The sequence below is a fragment of the Pinus tabuliformis genome, chromosome 1_1 (genome assembly GCF_031772625.1).
Source record: "Pinus tabuliformis cultivar Carrire ecotype Pingquan chromosome 1_1, CPIR1, whole genome shotgun sequence".
Taxonomy (NCBI): Eukaryota; Viridiplantae; Streptophyta; class Pinopsida; order Pinales; family Pinaceae; genus Pinus; species Pinus tabuliformis.
The window spans coordinates 428,654,045-428,671,395 of NC_142297.1; the positions used below are offsets into that span (position 1 = coordinate 428,654,045).

Genomic DNA, 17,351 nt, shown 5'->3' on the forward strand with positions numbered 1-17,351 from the left:
TCGTTAAATTTAATATTTAAAAAATTTATGCTATTTAAATTGAGAACAAAATTAACTAGAAAAATACAATAAACCAGTGTTAAAGCAATTCTGAAATATTAAAAAAAATAAAAAAAATTGCAACATGATCACATTGAAATCCTTCCACTGGGAAGTAAAATCCACTCCCAGAATTCAGATTTCACCACACACACTCACAACCGAAGGAAAAGTTCAAGTAGCATATAGAAAAATTAAGACAATTGCTGTATAAACGCATCCAGATTCTTCCGTGCTGCTCCCTCGTTACAGATGGCTGCAACGGCCGCTATGCTCAACGCCTTGACCCTCCTCTTCATCTCCAACGCCGCCTCGTCCGTCGCCATTATTCTTCGCACAGCTCTCTCCACCTCCTCTCTTTTCCCAACGCCGTCACTCATCTTAATCTCCACCGCCACTTTGGCCTCCTCCACTAGAAGCAAAGCGTTCACCGGCTGGTCCGACTGTAACGGGAGCGCGATCATGGGAACCCCCGCCGCCACGCTCTCGAGAGTGGAACTCCATCCACAGTGCGTAATAAAAGCCCCCGTCGCTTCGTGTGCCAAGATTGCCGTCTGCGGTGCCCACTGGCACTCCAGGAGGCACCGTGGCCCCAGTCGCTGCTCGTAGCCATCGGGAAGCACCTCCGCCTTCCATTCTCCCGCCGTTGACAAGCGGTCTTCACCGAGCTTTGAGTCCGGCGGTCGCAACACCCAAAGGAAAGGCTGCCCGCTCGCCTCCAGACCCAGTGCCAGCTCTCTCACCTGCGCCGGAGAAATATACGACTCCGATCCGAACGAGACGTACACGACGGATCCTGGTGTTTGCCGATCCATCCACTTCATAATCTCGACATCCCGGGGACTCCGAATTTTGTCCTTCGCGGCCAGATCAATTGCCGGCCCGACCGCCCAGAACGGCTTGGTGTATCGATCTCTGCCTCGGGCGTCGAAGCTCTTTAGATGTCGGACGAATTTCGGCTCCAGCTCCATAAAGGTGTTAATGAGAATCCCGTCCGCCAGCCGCGACATCGACTCCATGTGCTGGCGGATCTGGGTTTTCACAAACTCGGGCGTCGCCTGCAACCTGCTGAGGGCGTCGGCGACCTCCAGCAGAGGCTCCCCCTTGTTCCAACATTCTGCTTGCATGCACAGCCACAACAGCGCATTGCAAGAGGAGAACATGAACGACCGGATGCCGAACTTGGCTGCCGCGGCCGCGGAACAGCCCATATACATGTCATAAATGAGAACCAAGCGTTCGGGAGGCGGAAGACCCCGTAATTTGTAGTATTCGTGGCCGGTCAGCTCTGCCATGAGAGCCTCCAAGGGCTTCTGCATTTTCTGTATGAGATCGAATATCAGGGGCAGCATGTCGCGCGAGATGTTGCTGACATTCTGGCAGCCCGTCGGCAGAGGAGAGTCCGGAACCGATACATCCTGGAAATAGAGTGGCAGATCTTCCCACCCTTGCACTCGGGGTCGGAGTATTTGAAGGTTTGAAGAGAGGTTAACGTAGATCACTGTTACGCCTCTGGTCGCCAGCATTCTGGAGAGGTGCAGAAAGGCATTGAAGTGACTGTGGGCTAAGAAGGGCAACGCTACCGCGTATAATCTTTTTCGCCCTTCCATGGCCTTTGATGGACTTTGTATGCGTTGCGTGTTATATTTATATATATATATGTAAACAAAATCCCGTAAAGAGCTTGAATGGTAGTTCGAAAATAACTCAGTGGAGCTAATCACCAAAGAGCATGAATGGTAGTTGGGAAAATAAATAAATATTTTGATACTTGCTGTCGTTATGTGAAGAAATAAATACACTTTCCAAACATATTATTCATAGACCGTTGTATATGTATTCATTGGCTAGGTATATGTATTCATGGGCAAGGGAATATATATAGTATACATATATAATTAATTTATCATATTTATAGATTTGTAATATTTCAATTACATAGGGAATTAATTAGTTGGAGAGAATCTCTCAATTAACTAGACTTCAACAAACTCTTAACTTATAGGAATATACTTATTCTAGAATTTGATGAGCACACCAAAGACATTTAGAAATTAAATTTCCAAGTCCCCCTTTAATGATTACTTGTCTCCATCTCAATCAATAAAGTCTAACTACGGTCCTCATGTTTACAAATGTTAAATACACACATGGCAAAGACAAATACGAAAGATAAAACACGAGAGCACATTTTTATTAACAAAACATATACATTTATAGTACATTGTGTGACCGTTGGGTTCCACATCCCAAGGTCCCTTGGACTTCCTTAGTCTTTTCGGCTTCCACACTAACCCATAGAGAATTAGGAGTCCAACATTCTCCCCCTTAATCCGAAGGGTTATATATGAGTCCATGAAGAGAGTTGTAATACAAAATGTGCAAAAATGCATGGCAGCACTAGGCTGAATGTGCTCTCTGAAATGTTGGTATAAAGAGCGATGGTTTAAGGATGACCACCAACACTAGAATTCTTAGTGAAATTCCTAGAAATCTTCCAATTCTGGCATGAAGCTCAAGTCTTCTGCTAGAGGAAGTGTTCCTGATGTTTCGAAGAGGGAAACCTTCAACCATGAAAGGGAGGTCTCACCTCGCATAAAAGGGAGAACTTAAACCTGAAAATGGAAGTCTCAACCTGTGATGGTTTAAGGATGACCAACAACTCTGGAATGCTTAATGCAATTCCTCGAACTCTTTCGAAACTGGCATGAAGTTGAAGCCTTCTGCTGGAGGAAGTGTCCCCAATTCTATTTCTGGAACTCTTCCAAAACTGGCAAGAAGCTGAAGTCTTCTGCTAGAGGAAATGTCCCAAATTACGAACTGAATGCATGCTCAGGGGCATCTTTGTCTCTGGCTACAACTCTGAATCTGGTATGGCAGGTTATGGCTTAGGCTCGCTTGATGTAATTTTGAAGCTTGTAGATGACCATCATTTCCCCCCCTGTCAGATACAAGTTGAGATGATAGAGAAAAATCAGCTGCAAGATTGTTCAATACTCTAGAACAAGTTCTGACATGTGACTGGAATATCTTCTTGGCTCTTGATGCCCATTGCCAAGAAGCGATCCATCCAAGATGAATCTTTGTTCTTGCAGGAGGTTTGTTTTTGAAGCATTTGTTTGAAGAATGATTGGTTTATGACAGTGCTTACATGGATGAAGATCAAAACAGTAATCTTTCATATGACCAACTCGATCACAGTGTTGGCATTTCAGAATTTGTTGTGGCTGTAGTGAAAGAGAGGCATAATCTGGAACAACTGGACGTGAACTGTCATGAATGAATCCAAAACTTTGAAATTGGATTGGTTTGGAGTAGTCTGGAATATGAAAGGACAATTCCTTATCATATCCAAGACTAGTTTTGTGCTTGTTATGGACAAGCTATTCCCAAGGTCTGATGATGGGCTTGGGAAGTGCAAACTGAACTTCTGCATCTGCATGTAAAACTGCTGCTTTATGGGAGTCTATTTCAATCTTCCAAAAAGAAATAGGTTCAGAATGATGACACCTCTGTTTTAATTCTTCATGTTGTAGCTGAGATTCGAGCTACAAAAAATCAATTTTCTCTTATGGATTTTGTAGATAGACCTGAATGTCTGTGAGAGAATCTTTGCTAACTTTTAATGTATCATGAGTAGTAGGCAATATCAAAGTTTTGAGGAACTCTAATGCTTCATTGGTTCTGTCCATTTTTTAATGTCAGAATTACACCTTAAAAATTGATCACAACTACTACTCAATGTAGAAAAGTAATACCCACTCATAGTACACAGCAATATCCTTTATAAATGTGCAGCAAATGATCAGTGTGCAACCAACAAGCACCAATTACAATCCATTACATAAAAATAAGAGTTTACTTATGACCAACACTATGTTCTGAAAATACAACCGACTAAACTTTCCTCCACAAAAGATTACTTTTAATTATAAAAACAATCATTGCCTTTATACAACCCACCAAACTCTTATGCAGCAGTCGAAGTAACAAGGAATCAATGCATATATATGTAGATTGTGTTTGTATCCCTTCGACCTCCAAATCTATAGGTTGCTTGTATTTCGCATGACACATAAGCACCACAAAATTATGTTAATTGAAAATACTGCAAGTATACAAACTTTAATCCTTCTATAATGTCTTGAAGCATACTAGGAAGCAACTTAAGTATTCATTCAACACTATAATTCTTTCTTTCCCAAAATTTGCAAGGAGCCAACAAACTAGACAATTCAGATTGGTTCTTGTTGAAATATTTTATATCTCAACACCTGCTGCAAACAAAAATGCCAAAATACCAGTATGTGTTCCTACTAGAAAATCCTTTTATTTCCTGACTTCACTCTTTGAATGGCATAAATTTGTTCAAACTCAAAACTGCTCCTACAACTGTGACCCTTCTACTAACATACATTTGTCTTCAATGCACATATAAATTTATTGAAACCAAATCACATATTTAACTCCAAGGTATAGCCAGTGCACACATAGTAATATAATCTCAGCTGATCCAATGTATGCCATCTTATGAATCAACAACATATATGTAATTAAAGGCATATATGTTCACCACATTCAATTCAATATATATATCATTAAGAACGCACATAACCAATTCAACGCTTTGAATTGACCATTGTCAACAAACAACGCATAAATATATAGTTTTAGAGAATGCCGAGGTCCTACAACAGACACAGAAAGAATGAGACAATAAGATGTATATGGACAGTGTTATACTTATGGACATTGTTCAACAGTGTATATAACTGGACAATTAATTTATATAACCTAGAGCAACCTTCTTTGCAGCTAGCTTCTTTGTCGGGGCAGCTAGTTTAGTAGCCTCTTGTATGCTCTTCACAGCCAATAAATCACTTCATAATATCAGTCTACATGTTTATGGAGAGCTTTTAACTTACCCACAATGTATCAATTGGAGCAGCAACGCAGTGTGGGAGGAGAGGCCAACAACATATCAATTTTAATGACAGAATGTTGGTCTACTCTTTGGATTATAATGTGGAGCAGCATATCAATTGAACCCACGCAGCGTTATCAATTGAACCCACGCAGCGTTATCAGTTGAACCCATGCAACATTATCAATCGATCCCACGCAACATCTCTGGGCTGCAGGAATTAGACTCACAATTATAATATGAGACTAGAGGGGCTTACTTCAAACAAGACTGGACAAATTGTTGTTGCTTTAGAGGTTTTTGAGGTTGCTCCTTCTGTTTTTATGGTTGAAGTGCGCAAGGCTATTGGTGATACTCTGGAATATCACAAGTTCTACAAAAACTTTTGTGCCTATTTGGCGGACATCATTTGGAAGCTAGTTCGGGAGGCTGAAAAATTGGAACAGGGATGAGCACATAGTCACTGAACAGTTCATAGGAATATAGTGTCAACAAATATCTTGTAAGATTTCTGTAAATATTCTGTTGGTTTATAATGATAGTCTAGCAACACTCGGAAAGGAGCTTTTTCTATATCATTGGGTAGGTGAAGCATATCATCGTTTCATGCTCTTTTTGTGCTAATAGGCATACTAGTAACACATCAAACTTGAAAGCCAAGAGTATCAACGGTGAAGGTGATTCTTCATTGTGACTTCGCTCCATGTAATGATTATTCCCTTTGGAGACTATCTGATGTATGTAGAGCTTCTAAATACTATATCCTGCGTGGAGGCATCAGTTTTGAAAGACTGCACGATAGTTTTGAAAGGCCACACTAGTTTTGAAAGACCGCATTGTTTGTTGCTTCCCTTGAATGCTAGACTTCACCAACAATGCCAAGAGACTCGTATCCAGGAAAATTGGTAGAGGGACAGAGTCGCGAGGTGTCAAGCGAGGAGTTGAATGAGCTGCCAAAGTCAATTGGTCAGCTTTTGGGTTTTATGATTTGGTCCGTGAAGATCACCGAGGACACTACCAAGAATTCTCAGCTAGAGCCCAACTCATAGAGTATGGAAATGGATGGGGGCATGCCATGCAAAGGCTGGGATGCAACTCACCTGCTGTTGCAGTGCAAATATGGTTGAAACTTAGCCATAAACAAGATCTGAGAACCTCGCCTAAGCATCGTAATAGATGGTAACCACAGCCTCATGTACGATTACTTTAACCCATGTCAGATTGAATGCAGAATGTTACAAAATTGGTAGGAAAATTCAGGATAAACTTCTGAATAAATGGCAGAAAGGAGTTACAAAATGGAGCTAGAAGCCAAAACTGCCGTTGGAGAATGAAAGAGCTTGCAACTAGAATTTAGTTGAGAAAATATTCATGAAATTTAGAAGTCATGGCAGAAATGACGTACACAGAAAGGCCATAAAACAAGTGGCTCAAAGTAATTATGCAAGGCAGGAATATGCGTGCTCTGATACCATGTTAAACACACACATGGAAAAGACAAATAGGAAAGATAAAACATGAGAGTACATTTTTTATTAACAAAACATAGACGTTTATAGTACATTTTGTAACCGTTGGGTTCCACATCCCAAGGTCTCTTGGACTTCCTTAGTCTATTCGGCTTCCACACTAACCCATAGAGGATTAGATGTCCAACAACAATCATGATAAAAAAAATATGTCAACACCCATATAAAGGAACAAAAAACTACCAGAATGCATGAGTACCAACCGCTCGAACTGCAAGTCTACTAGGATTTTCTTCATGTACATGGTTCAATAAACCATTATATGTGTACTTATAACTATACCTGAAAGTAAGCTATTGTCGGAATGGCCAATTCCAACATAGACTCAAAATTTTGACAATAGTTAGCTAGACTATATGCCACAATAGTAAGCATCCAATTCATCCCATTCTTTCAACCAAACTTACATTAATGACTTGACAACTTTTTTAAACATTGAAATCAAATTAGAATTCAAAAACATTTCAACACTAGCACAATAGTCGTTTAATAGCTCCAATTCAACATAACCGGTTAGGAATGTGTTGGCTTCTTTCATGGTTGGTTCCAAGTCCCTTCACCCAACATACATGTACTATAGTATTCAAGATCAAATTTGAAGCTCACAACTTCAAACTGTTGAACCCATGAAAGAAAACCCGAAACTATCGGATTCAAATGATGTGCTTCTCCACACACAACAAACAGCGAGTTTCCACAGCATGTAGAATTTTCCTACAATTCTATGCCTCTTATACAAATGTAGAAAATATGTTGCAGGTTAACCCGATAATGCAGTATAGATCAAAGAAAAATACTATAACCTACTTCTACTATCAAAGTTTGCAGAAGCTTAAAGATCGAGTTGAACACATATAACCAGAAGAAGAAGAATCAATACACAATACACATGAAAATACTTCGGGGAAAGCCTCAGCTAAAAACCCCACTATCTGTATTATCATACAAGGTGGAAATACACCAAAATTATACAAAGCCTCAACTCTCACAGCTAGCTAGCTCTCAGTACAATCTTCACAGACACTCACAGGCAATCAAAGCTTCTCTTGAGCATTCCTCTTTGCCCGCCAAGCTCTTATTTCTTTGCGTTGTTCCTTGTGGATGATCACCTATTACCAAGTGTAACACTACTCTCACACACTGTCCGAACTGCACAATCCTCAAGGAATTTTTTCCTTCTGAATGCATGAGTTTTATTTATAGAAAAACACATGCAACTGATAGTACACTATCCTTGACTTTAATCTCAACTCGATCTTTCTCAAAACAGACATGCAGGAGTTATTGATGAAGGAATCTTCAGTTATCTCGACTACACTAGTTGAGTGCATGCATGCATCATCTGACTGATAACTCACCATTAGTTCCTCAAATAGTTTGGCACTAATTTAACTGGACTTAACTCAGTAAACTGAGTTAACTAATTACAACTCAAATATATCTCAATCTTATCTCCTTAATTTAAGGGTAACTCTTGCATGACTTCAGAAAGACTTCTAACTTGAATTTCTCCAACTAATTAATCCAAAATGAATTAATTAATTGTTTCCAAATAGCTGTTAAGACTAAATTTGATTTTAATTCACAATTTAATTCAGGGACAAGTTAAATTGGAATATTCTTGTTGCCACATTTCAACACTCCCTCTCAACAAGAAAGGGATTATCTGCCACCCCAATCCTGTCTCTATGGAACACGAATTTACACTTTGACAATGCCTTTGTCAAAATGTCAGCATCTTGCTCCTCTGTCGAAATATACTGTAGCAACATGATCCTCCCGACCTGTGAAAAACCACGGGCAACAAATATTGCCTTATGCTTCTCCACACTACCATCATTAGCTTGCTTTACCTTGTAAAGCCAACGGGAACTCAAAATTGACTTGTTCTCTGGTCTCATATTCACATCCCAAACACTGTTACAAACTATGGAGTCATACTCCTCCACCATAGCATCAACCCAAATCGGCTGTTGCACTACTTCCTCAAAGGATGATGGCTTAGTATCAACACATTCCCTAGCAAGGGCCATGTATCCAGTGTACCTCGCAGGTGATCTCCTCTGTCTGCGCTGAGAAAATGGTTCTCCCACATTCTCTCTCGCATCCTTCAACAATCTGTCAGCTTCTCTTCTGCACTTCCGTCCATCTCTAGAAGACTCTGCTTGAGCGGATGTCTCCACTCCTGGAACCTCTGCATACGGCTACTCCACATCAGTCTGAGGCTCCTCCTCCTTAGGAACCTCCAAAGTACAACTTTTGCATGTGTCAAATTGCTCAAGTTTACCTTTGGGAAGTCCTGTAGATATCTGTTGCATTATCCTCAAAGCCCCATGATGCAAATGGCCCAACAGAATGTGCCACAACTCGCCAATGACTTGGCTTTGCACCAATTCTGATTTCATACTCAATGTTGCACAATCATCTACCTCTAGTTTATAGAGATTCTTCACTCGAATCGCTATCCTCTCGGTTTGACTCGTGGCTATGTGTCTTAGGAATTCTTTTCCTTTATTGATACAACATCGTAGCCTTTGTCCTCCAACATTGTTACTGATAGCAAGCTCTTCTTCAGTCCAAGCACATACTTCACATCTGTCGAGGTGATAGGAGCTCCATGCTCCCTCTGAAAAGAAACCGTGCCCACTCCTGAAACACTATACTTTCAGTCGTCACCCATCTCTATGCGTGTCTTGAGGTCTTTCTCCTCCAAGGCACTGAATACACTTTTATCACTGGTCATGTGGAATGAGGCTTCACTGCCAAGATACCAAACACAAACCATCATCGATGACACCATGCATGCAATGAGGGTAAAGTCCATTTCGAACTGAGAGACTAATGCCTCACCTTTTGATCCTTTCGAGGATCCCTTCTTGGACTTCTTCGATGGGAAATTAGTCGCATAATGTCCCATCTTCTGACAATTAAAGAATCTCACTTTAGACATGTCAGCTTTCTTCCCTCCATGAGAATAATTCAATTTGGAATGCGAAGTCTTCCCCTTCCCTTTCCTTGCCTTACTTGCTAAGGCTAGATTTTTTTCATCATCATCCTTGGATGAAGAACCATCTCATGTGCTCCTCCTGATCTCCTCCTACATTAGATCCAACCACAGTCGTTCCCAATCTAATAGTTTCTCCCTTCCATTTAGAGAGTCCTGGTAGCTATTCCAACTCTTTGGAATGCCAAGGAGAGCGAGGCTCACCATATCATCATCGGCAGTAGTTATTCCCACACTAACAAGCTCATCTCTACAGGTGGTGAGCTTTTTCAGATATGTGGAAATAGTATCGCCGTTCTCCGTCTTGATTCTTCGAAGCTTATCCTTGAGCGCCATTATTTCCTTTGGTCGCTACTGTAATGGTAGAGGTCCTTCAATGTCTTCCACATTGAAAATGGAGTATCCTTCCCATGGAGACTCAAGACAATATGGTCTCGATCTCCCTCAAGGATGATCCATCTTGCCTTCGCCACACACTTCTTCCACTCAGCCAACTCCTGTGCATTAGTTGAAGCTGGCTTTGGGATTTATTAATCAATGAATTCCTTCAAGCCATTGTCTTCTAATATAGCCTCCATTCTATCTTTCCATGCTATGTAATTCGAGCTACATTCCAAGGCATACTCGAGTCTCAAGCCATAGAACGCCATCGGCCAACCTTGAAGTATGATATGAATTCGATTTGCACCTACAACCCCGAACTTCAAACTTAAAATTCTCTTCTCAATATACTGTTCACTGCTCTGATATCATGTAGAATTTTCCTACAATTCTATCCCTCTGATACAAATGTAGAAAATCTTCTGCAAGTTAACTTGATAATACAATATAGATCAAAGCAAAATACTATAACCTACTTCTACTATCAAAGTTTGTGGAAACTTAAAGATCGAGCTGAACACATATAACCAGAAGAAGAAGAATCAATACACAATACAGATGAAAATACTTCGGGGAAAGCCTAAGCTAAAAACCCCACTATCTGTATTATCATACAAGGTGGAAATACATCAGAATTATACAAAGCCTTAGCTCTCACATCTAGCCAGCTCTTAGTACAATACTCACAGATGCCCCTTCTTTGGATCCTTCCTCTTTTCCCTCCAAGCTCCTATTTCCATCCACTGTTCCTTGTGGATGATCTCATGTTACCAAGTGTAACACTGCTCTCACACACTGTCAAAACTGCACAATCCTCAAGGAAATTTTTCCTTTTGCATGCATGAGTTTTCTTTATAGGAAAACACATGCAACTGATAGTACACTGTCCTTGACTTTAATCTCAACTGGATATTTCTCAGAACAGACATGCGTGAGTTACTGATGAGGGAATCTTCAATTATCTGGAGTACACTAGTTGAGTGCATGCATGCAACAACTGACTAATAACTCACCATTAGTTTCTCAAACAATTTGGAACCAATTTAACTGGATTTAACTCAGTGAATTGAGTTCATTAATTACAACTCAAATATAACTCGATCTTATATCCTTAATTTAAGTGATAACTCCTACATGACTTCAGAAAGACTTCTAACTTGAATTTCTCCAACTAATTAATCCAAAATGAATTAATTAATTATTTCCAAGTAGCTGTTAAGACTAAATTCGATTTTAATTCACAATTTAATTCAAGGACAAATTAAATTGGAATATTCTTGTTGCCACATTTCAACACAACATTCAACTCGCATGCCTCCTATATCAAGTTACTACATCCATATCAGGTCACTGCGTATGTCTAGGATTGCAAGAAAGGGTATGGATAGCATGTTAATGGCCCCTGCCAAGAGAAATTCTTTGTTTCCTGAACTTACTGGAGCCCGTGCAACGAACTTCTAGTCACCAACAGACGTTACAAAGTTATGTTGTCTTGCTTGACTATGTTTTATTGCTCATTTCAAGTGCTTACTGGATGTAATATTACTTGGATATAATGGAGAGAGAGGTGAATCTTTGTGCACAAGGTCAACTCTGAATCGAACAATGTGTCTGTGAGGTAGTCTAACACCACCCACTTCAGATCTTGATAAATTGGCTACAACCCTCTATCAATGTGTATCTCGATCATATTTGAAAACATATTTGCAACTTTTGATCTACTCTAAGGCCGCTCCTCTGATTTTACAGGGAGATGCCTCTTAAAAAAAATGGTGATAATCTTCAATCACAAATCTAAAATATGTAGCTCAACTCCATGCAGTCAACTTCCATTTTGCGTTTGACATTCAACTCTCCACGCTCACCACACATTCAATGCATAACGTACGACACCCATGCAAAGGTCCATTCTTTAGAATCAAACTCCTTCAAGGGCAGGTTAGACTATTCCTACACACTCAACCTGACAATAGTCATTGGAACTCACCAACAAACAACACAATTGTCATTGCATGCTTCTTGCAGATGGCTTCACTTGGATCAAGCGACACACCACTCACAACACAAATACAACTAGATTAAAAATTGGCTCTCTACCTTGGTGTCAAATTTCCAATTTCAACCGAGGTGTGCTCCACAACAGATCATCGAAAGGTACAGGCTCGATCCATTGTGACCAACTCATATTAGAGCTCAATCATTATGGCAGAGGCTATTTCTCGATGCAGCAAGCAAGCTCTTGCGCCTTAAAAAATATAACTTCACCTACCCAAAGTTGACAAGGAATACATTCAGTAGTGTTTAAGCACTTTCCAAAGTCAATTTCTGCCTCACAACACAACAATTCCATGTGTTCAACCCTCACTTGATAGATGACACACATGCTTATGATCCCTTGCTCTAATACCAACAAATATTTTCTAAATGCACTCAGTATTGTATTAACATGGAAATAATAAAACAATATAAATACATCATGTTATGTCTCAAGATAGTTAGTCTATCTTGGACATACAATCTCTTGGTTGAGTGAATATCTCAACCACACACCAATCTAGGAAGCTAACTAGTTGGTTGATAAAGTGAGAAAGCAGTTGTTTGCTCTAGCATATAATATGCAAGCATATAAGGTCTAGTTGGTTGAGGAGAAGACATGGTACACACAAACAATTCATATATTACTTCCAAAGAGAAATTACAAGCCACATAAATAGTGCTCAAAAGATCCAATAGATTCCAAACAAGAAGAATATTGTTGAGAAAATATCTCAACAAAACTCAAACAACTAACAAGCAAATCCTACCTATATACTAATGTAATCATTATTCCAAGTCCCCCCTTTTAATGCTTACATTACATCATTACAAATATTAATACAAAAAATGAAAAACTACAATTTACATGTCACATCTATATGACTGGTCTTCCTCAGCACTTATCCCCACTCTGAAGCCTCCCGAAAAACACTCTTTTCACCACCACAATATTCAAGCTTCCCATTCAACTCATTTAAGACATAACCGCCTTTAACCATCTTTAAAGAAATTTATATTGGCACTTCTCGATCTCCTGAAGGACAATCTCGATAGTGGATTGTATCTAGTAGTCAGTTATACAATTGATCTTGCTACACACATGGATCTCATAACATAACTTGTAATTGATGCTCTTGAAGCTCGAAGCACAACAAGATCCATCAACGAATAACAAATTCAAAGAATCAACTTAGAGATACATTCTCTCAACACCAAATACCATTGAAAACCATTAATTTAATTATATTTTACTGTTCATCATTTGATTCTGCAGTTTTACAAACAAAATGAAAACTACACACCTCCCACAACAACAAAATCAATAGTCATAAAACTATCTACTACCATTACAAGCACCATGGTATCATGATCATCCATCACCATCTAATCTGAATTTAAAAAAGAATGCAACAAATTACAGATATAACCATAAATACAAAGATGTAACAGAAATAACACTTCATTTCATTAATATCAAACACTGAAATATGCTTACAAACAAAATGGAAGTAAGACTAGCTTGGGCGATGGTAGCTTATCTCTAAGAAGAGATGTGGTGGCTACATGCCTCTGAAATGTGTTACAATGAGGCTAAAGGGCCTATTTATTATTGAAAAACATGAGGAAACCCCGAACAACAGAAAACCCAACCCCGGGAGATGTAACACCAAGAGTTTGTGAGCCTTGTTTGTATTAGTTGGGCAGCAAACTTCCGAGGGTCATAACTCGGTCATATTATCTCCATTTGGTGCGTACAATATCTTGTTGGAAATGTCTCTCTCTGTAATAAAATATTTGTAGTAGGCCCTTGCCTATGGCTATGGGCCTACAACAAACCTCAAAAAAAACATCGTTTAGGGGGTCAAAACTGCTTCGGAAGTTCAGGACCCAAAAAATTGCTAAAAATAGTAAATGTTGAAATAAACAAGGAAACAAATGAAACTAACTAAAGTTCTAGGTGGGATAGGTGAGTGGACACCAATATCGACATGGATCATGTTGAAGAAAAGTGTAACTAGGCTCAATATTTGTCAAAGTAATTTTGATCATTGTACTTGTTAAGAAAAAGAAATATTATTTCTGTAAATTATATGAATGAGTTTCTTGCTCATTCCATAGGTCTAGTGAATTCTCTGTCAAAATCATGTTAAACAGCTCCTCTTGAGCATATTTGTAAATGTATATGAAGCTACCTAGTGTCTAGAACAATCCGCCAAGACCAACACAATCCTCTTTAAGACAAGCAATCAAAACAATGAAAAACTTTATCATGTTGGCCAACAAAATAATTTAAAGTTGAAGTCATGTTGGCTAGCCAAAGAGACACAACAAATCACTTGGTGATGTTAGCTCATTATGGAAGCATGACTAATATATATACCCACCTAGGGTCACTGCAAATAAGATGAATAGAAACTCACACATCTTTCTGAAGTAATTCATTTGGGTATAGGAATTTCGGAAGTCTAATATAGGGAAATGTTTTGTATGGATTTGCATTACAGGAGGAAGACACCTTTCTTGCTTTGATGAAAATTACAATTAAGTATCTCAACCTCCTGATATTGCAATGATCTCGACATACCTATGAATTTTCAGATGAAGATACAGTTAAGAAAGATACCTGAAGCTTTTTGGGTGGCAAAGTAACTTAGAATTTCGAGTGAGTAAAGTAATCATGTGTTTATCAAATGGTCATCATGTCTTGTAGTAGTTCCACAAAGATGATAGTTTTTCCACATTGATAAGTATGATCTCAATGCAAGAAAAGCATATTCATAGTTTCAATGAAAAGGAAGAAGATGGATTGTCGTGATCATTGTTATGAAAAGGATCTAAGTAATCCAATAGTGATACTCTGTCTCGATATGCAATAGTAATGATGATCTCTAAAAAGGTTCAGTGATGATGGTGATCTCAACAATATGAAGAAGAGAATTGGTGTCTTGGTTTTGGAGTGGCTCAATCAGTCTAGGGTCATGGTATTGGCTTAGTTAGTACAGTCTCGCATAGATGTAAAGGATCACTGAAGCGCTCATGGTCTCACCATAAATTATAATCTCAATATTGATGCTAATTACAAGAGTAAGTCTCGAGTTCCTTACTACCATGATCTCAGTCAAACAAAAAATTGTTGAAGAAGGCAGTCTCGGTAATAAGACAGTCTCTTCGTACACAATCCAGTTACTATCTTTGTCTATGTTATTCGGTGGCAAGTTCAGGCTCACATCACAGTGCCTCTCTACATACTTCGTATGTACAGTGCTCATAAGTACAATGTCACAACGATATACTTTTCACAATTTCGAATCTTGTCTATAAACATAGCATGATGCTTGATGCTCGGATCAGAGTATGAATTTGTTGATGATGAATGTAATAAGGTCCACTTGTGGGATGATAGTATCACGAGCATGTCAACAATGTGTTCAAATATAGAAGGAGTCGAAATTACCAAGAAGATGAATTAGGAATCAAGATGATCTCAAGATCATAAAGCAGTTTCGGTGATGACAAGATCAAAAATGTCATGGTGCTAGAAGGTCTCCAAAGAAGTCTTGGTAAAAGGATACTACCAGTTCATGATGGCCAACTTAATCAAAGGAAACATCATGGTGAAGATATCCTCTTCAAATTCCAAGTAAGCGTCTCTCATGTTTAATCAATTCTTGGTTTAATGACTTTAGTTTGCAAGGGAATGGAAATGCTAGAGGATAGTCATAATCCTCATGACAAGGTCCTTGCATAAAATAAGGACGATAGTTATGGTCCTCATAGATGAGTGAAGTCATTGAACAAGGTCTCCCTTGAATTCATAAAGATAGGCATTAGAAAAGCTGGTAGAGAAACAATGAAAATTATGCGAAAATTCATGTCACCAGATAGGATGGAAGCCCATAGTAAGAGGGAGTATAATTCATTGAAATAGTCTCTCTATAAGTCTCTTTTTGGGCTCCTATATCCTGCATAGAATGTGACTACAATATATATTATAGATATGATATGACATCATGGAAATATTAGAAACAAGATCTCGTGACATCATCACGAGGGTGATTAGAATTTCAAGTATAAGTAAGATAGATCAGTAATCAACTTAGGATTTCTATGAAAGAAGGCAAGTTATAGGAAACAAATTTGCAGAACTCCAACACTTAAAAGAAGTCTCATCATGTAATAAAAGGGAAACATCTACTGGATAGGGATCTATAACATCCTCAAAATTCTCTGATGGATTCTTCACTAGAAGATTCACTAATCCAAGGATGAAGCAAATGTTTCAATAGTAACTCCAACTTGTGGAGTTCATGAATAATGATATGATGATTAAGAGTAGTTCAAGGGGTTGAAGATCTTTCAATCAAGGAAGTTATTGAAAGAAGCCTAGACAACCTAAAGGTAAAATAGGGTATGTGTAGTTGTATTTAAGTTTATAATGTCATGTCGCATGGTTGTACATCAATAACTCTATCTTAAGAACCCTGATCGAAGGAAAAGGATCTTCTCCTCTTAAAGGATTCAAAATGACATAAGTAACACCAGATGAAATGAACATAATATTTCCTCACGCGAAATATGACGTGGTTGACTACAATTACATAAATCTAATTAGCAACCCCTGAGAATGGAATGTGTGAGGAAGGAAGAGATCGTAAGATATGTAGCCATGATAAAGACAATCAATGTATACCAAGAAGAGTTGACTAGGAAATCTCCGAAAAAGATACGAAGACTCCAATGGAAGTCTCGAAAAGATAGGGACCCTTGACAATATATATATATATATATATATATATATATATATATATATATATATATATATATATATATATATATATATGGGAAATGAGTCAACATATATGTAGGATGCTGACAAAAATGATGTCATGATAGAAAGCCATTTCAAAAGGTATAATTTGATTTATTGTGATGCCTTGATTTCTTGAATAATATCTAGACAAGTTCATGCAGGGCTACTGGAACAAGAGTTGTAAGCACAAGGAAAAATAGTATTCAAGTGGTGAATGGAAATTCCTTAAAGAAACATGAAGAGAAAGAAGTATCCAGATGGAGAAGGTTCCAGATATGTACTAAGAAGGCCACTTTCCATGAAGAAAGGAATGAGATGACAAACTAAGGAGGAAAGTGATCAATGACTGTTTCCCTACAAGAAAGAAACTCAACTAACTTTCAAGACATCAAGGATGGAAGTTGATCAAGCAGTTGAAGGACCCATGAAGAAGAAGTTGTTGATGTATTGAAGAGTCCCTAGCTAAGAGACAGCACTGACATGTCCTTGATCAAGAGGGAGCTTGAACTAGATCACCCTTTATTACAAAGGAGTGATAGTTGTGTTTTTCTATTTCATGTGTCATGCACAAGACCAGGACTAATAGTCATAAGCCTAGGTGAAGGCCATAGATGGAAATTAAGACAT

General features: G+C 38.7%; 1 protein-coding gene across 1 annotated transcript; it reads right to left on the reverse strand.

The window, feature by feature from the left end:
- Positions 1 to 233: 233 nt before the first annotated feature.
- On the reverse strand, positions 234 to 1,649 carry LOC149213539 (scopoletin glucosyltransferase-like). Its single transcript, XM_089389061.1, has one exon. The coding sequence runs from the start codon at positions 1,647 to 1,649 to the stop codon at positions 234 to 236; it is 1,416 nt and encodes a 471-aa protein (XP_089245187.1).
- Positions 1,650 to 17,351: the final 15,702 nt, after the last annotated feature.

Excerpts from the sequence above, each read along its gene's own strand:
- LOC149213539 (XM_089389061.1), bottom strand. The coding sequence starts at position 1,649 with ATGGAAGGGCGAAAAAGATTATACGCGGTAGCGTTGCCCTTCTTAGCC.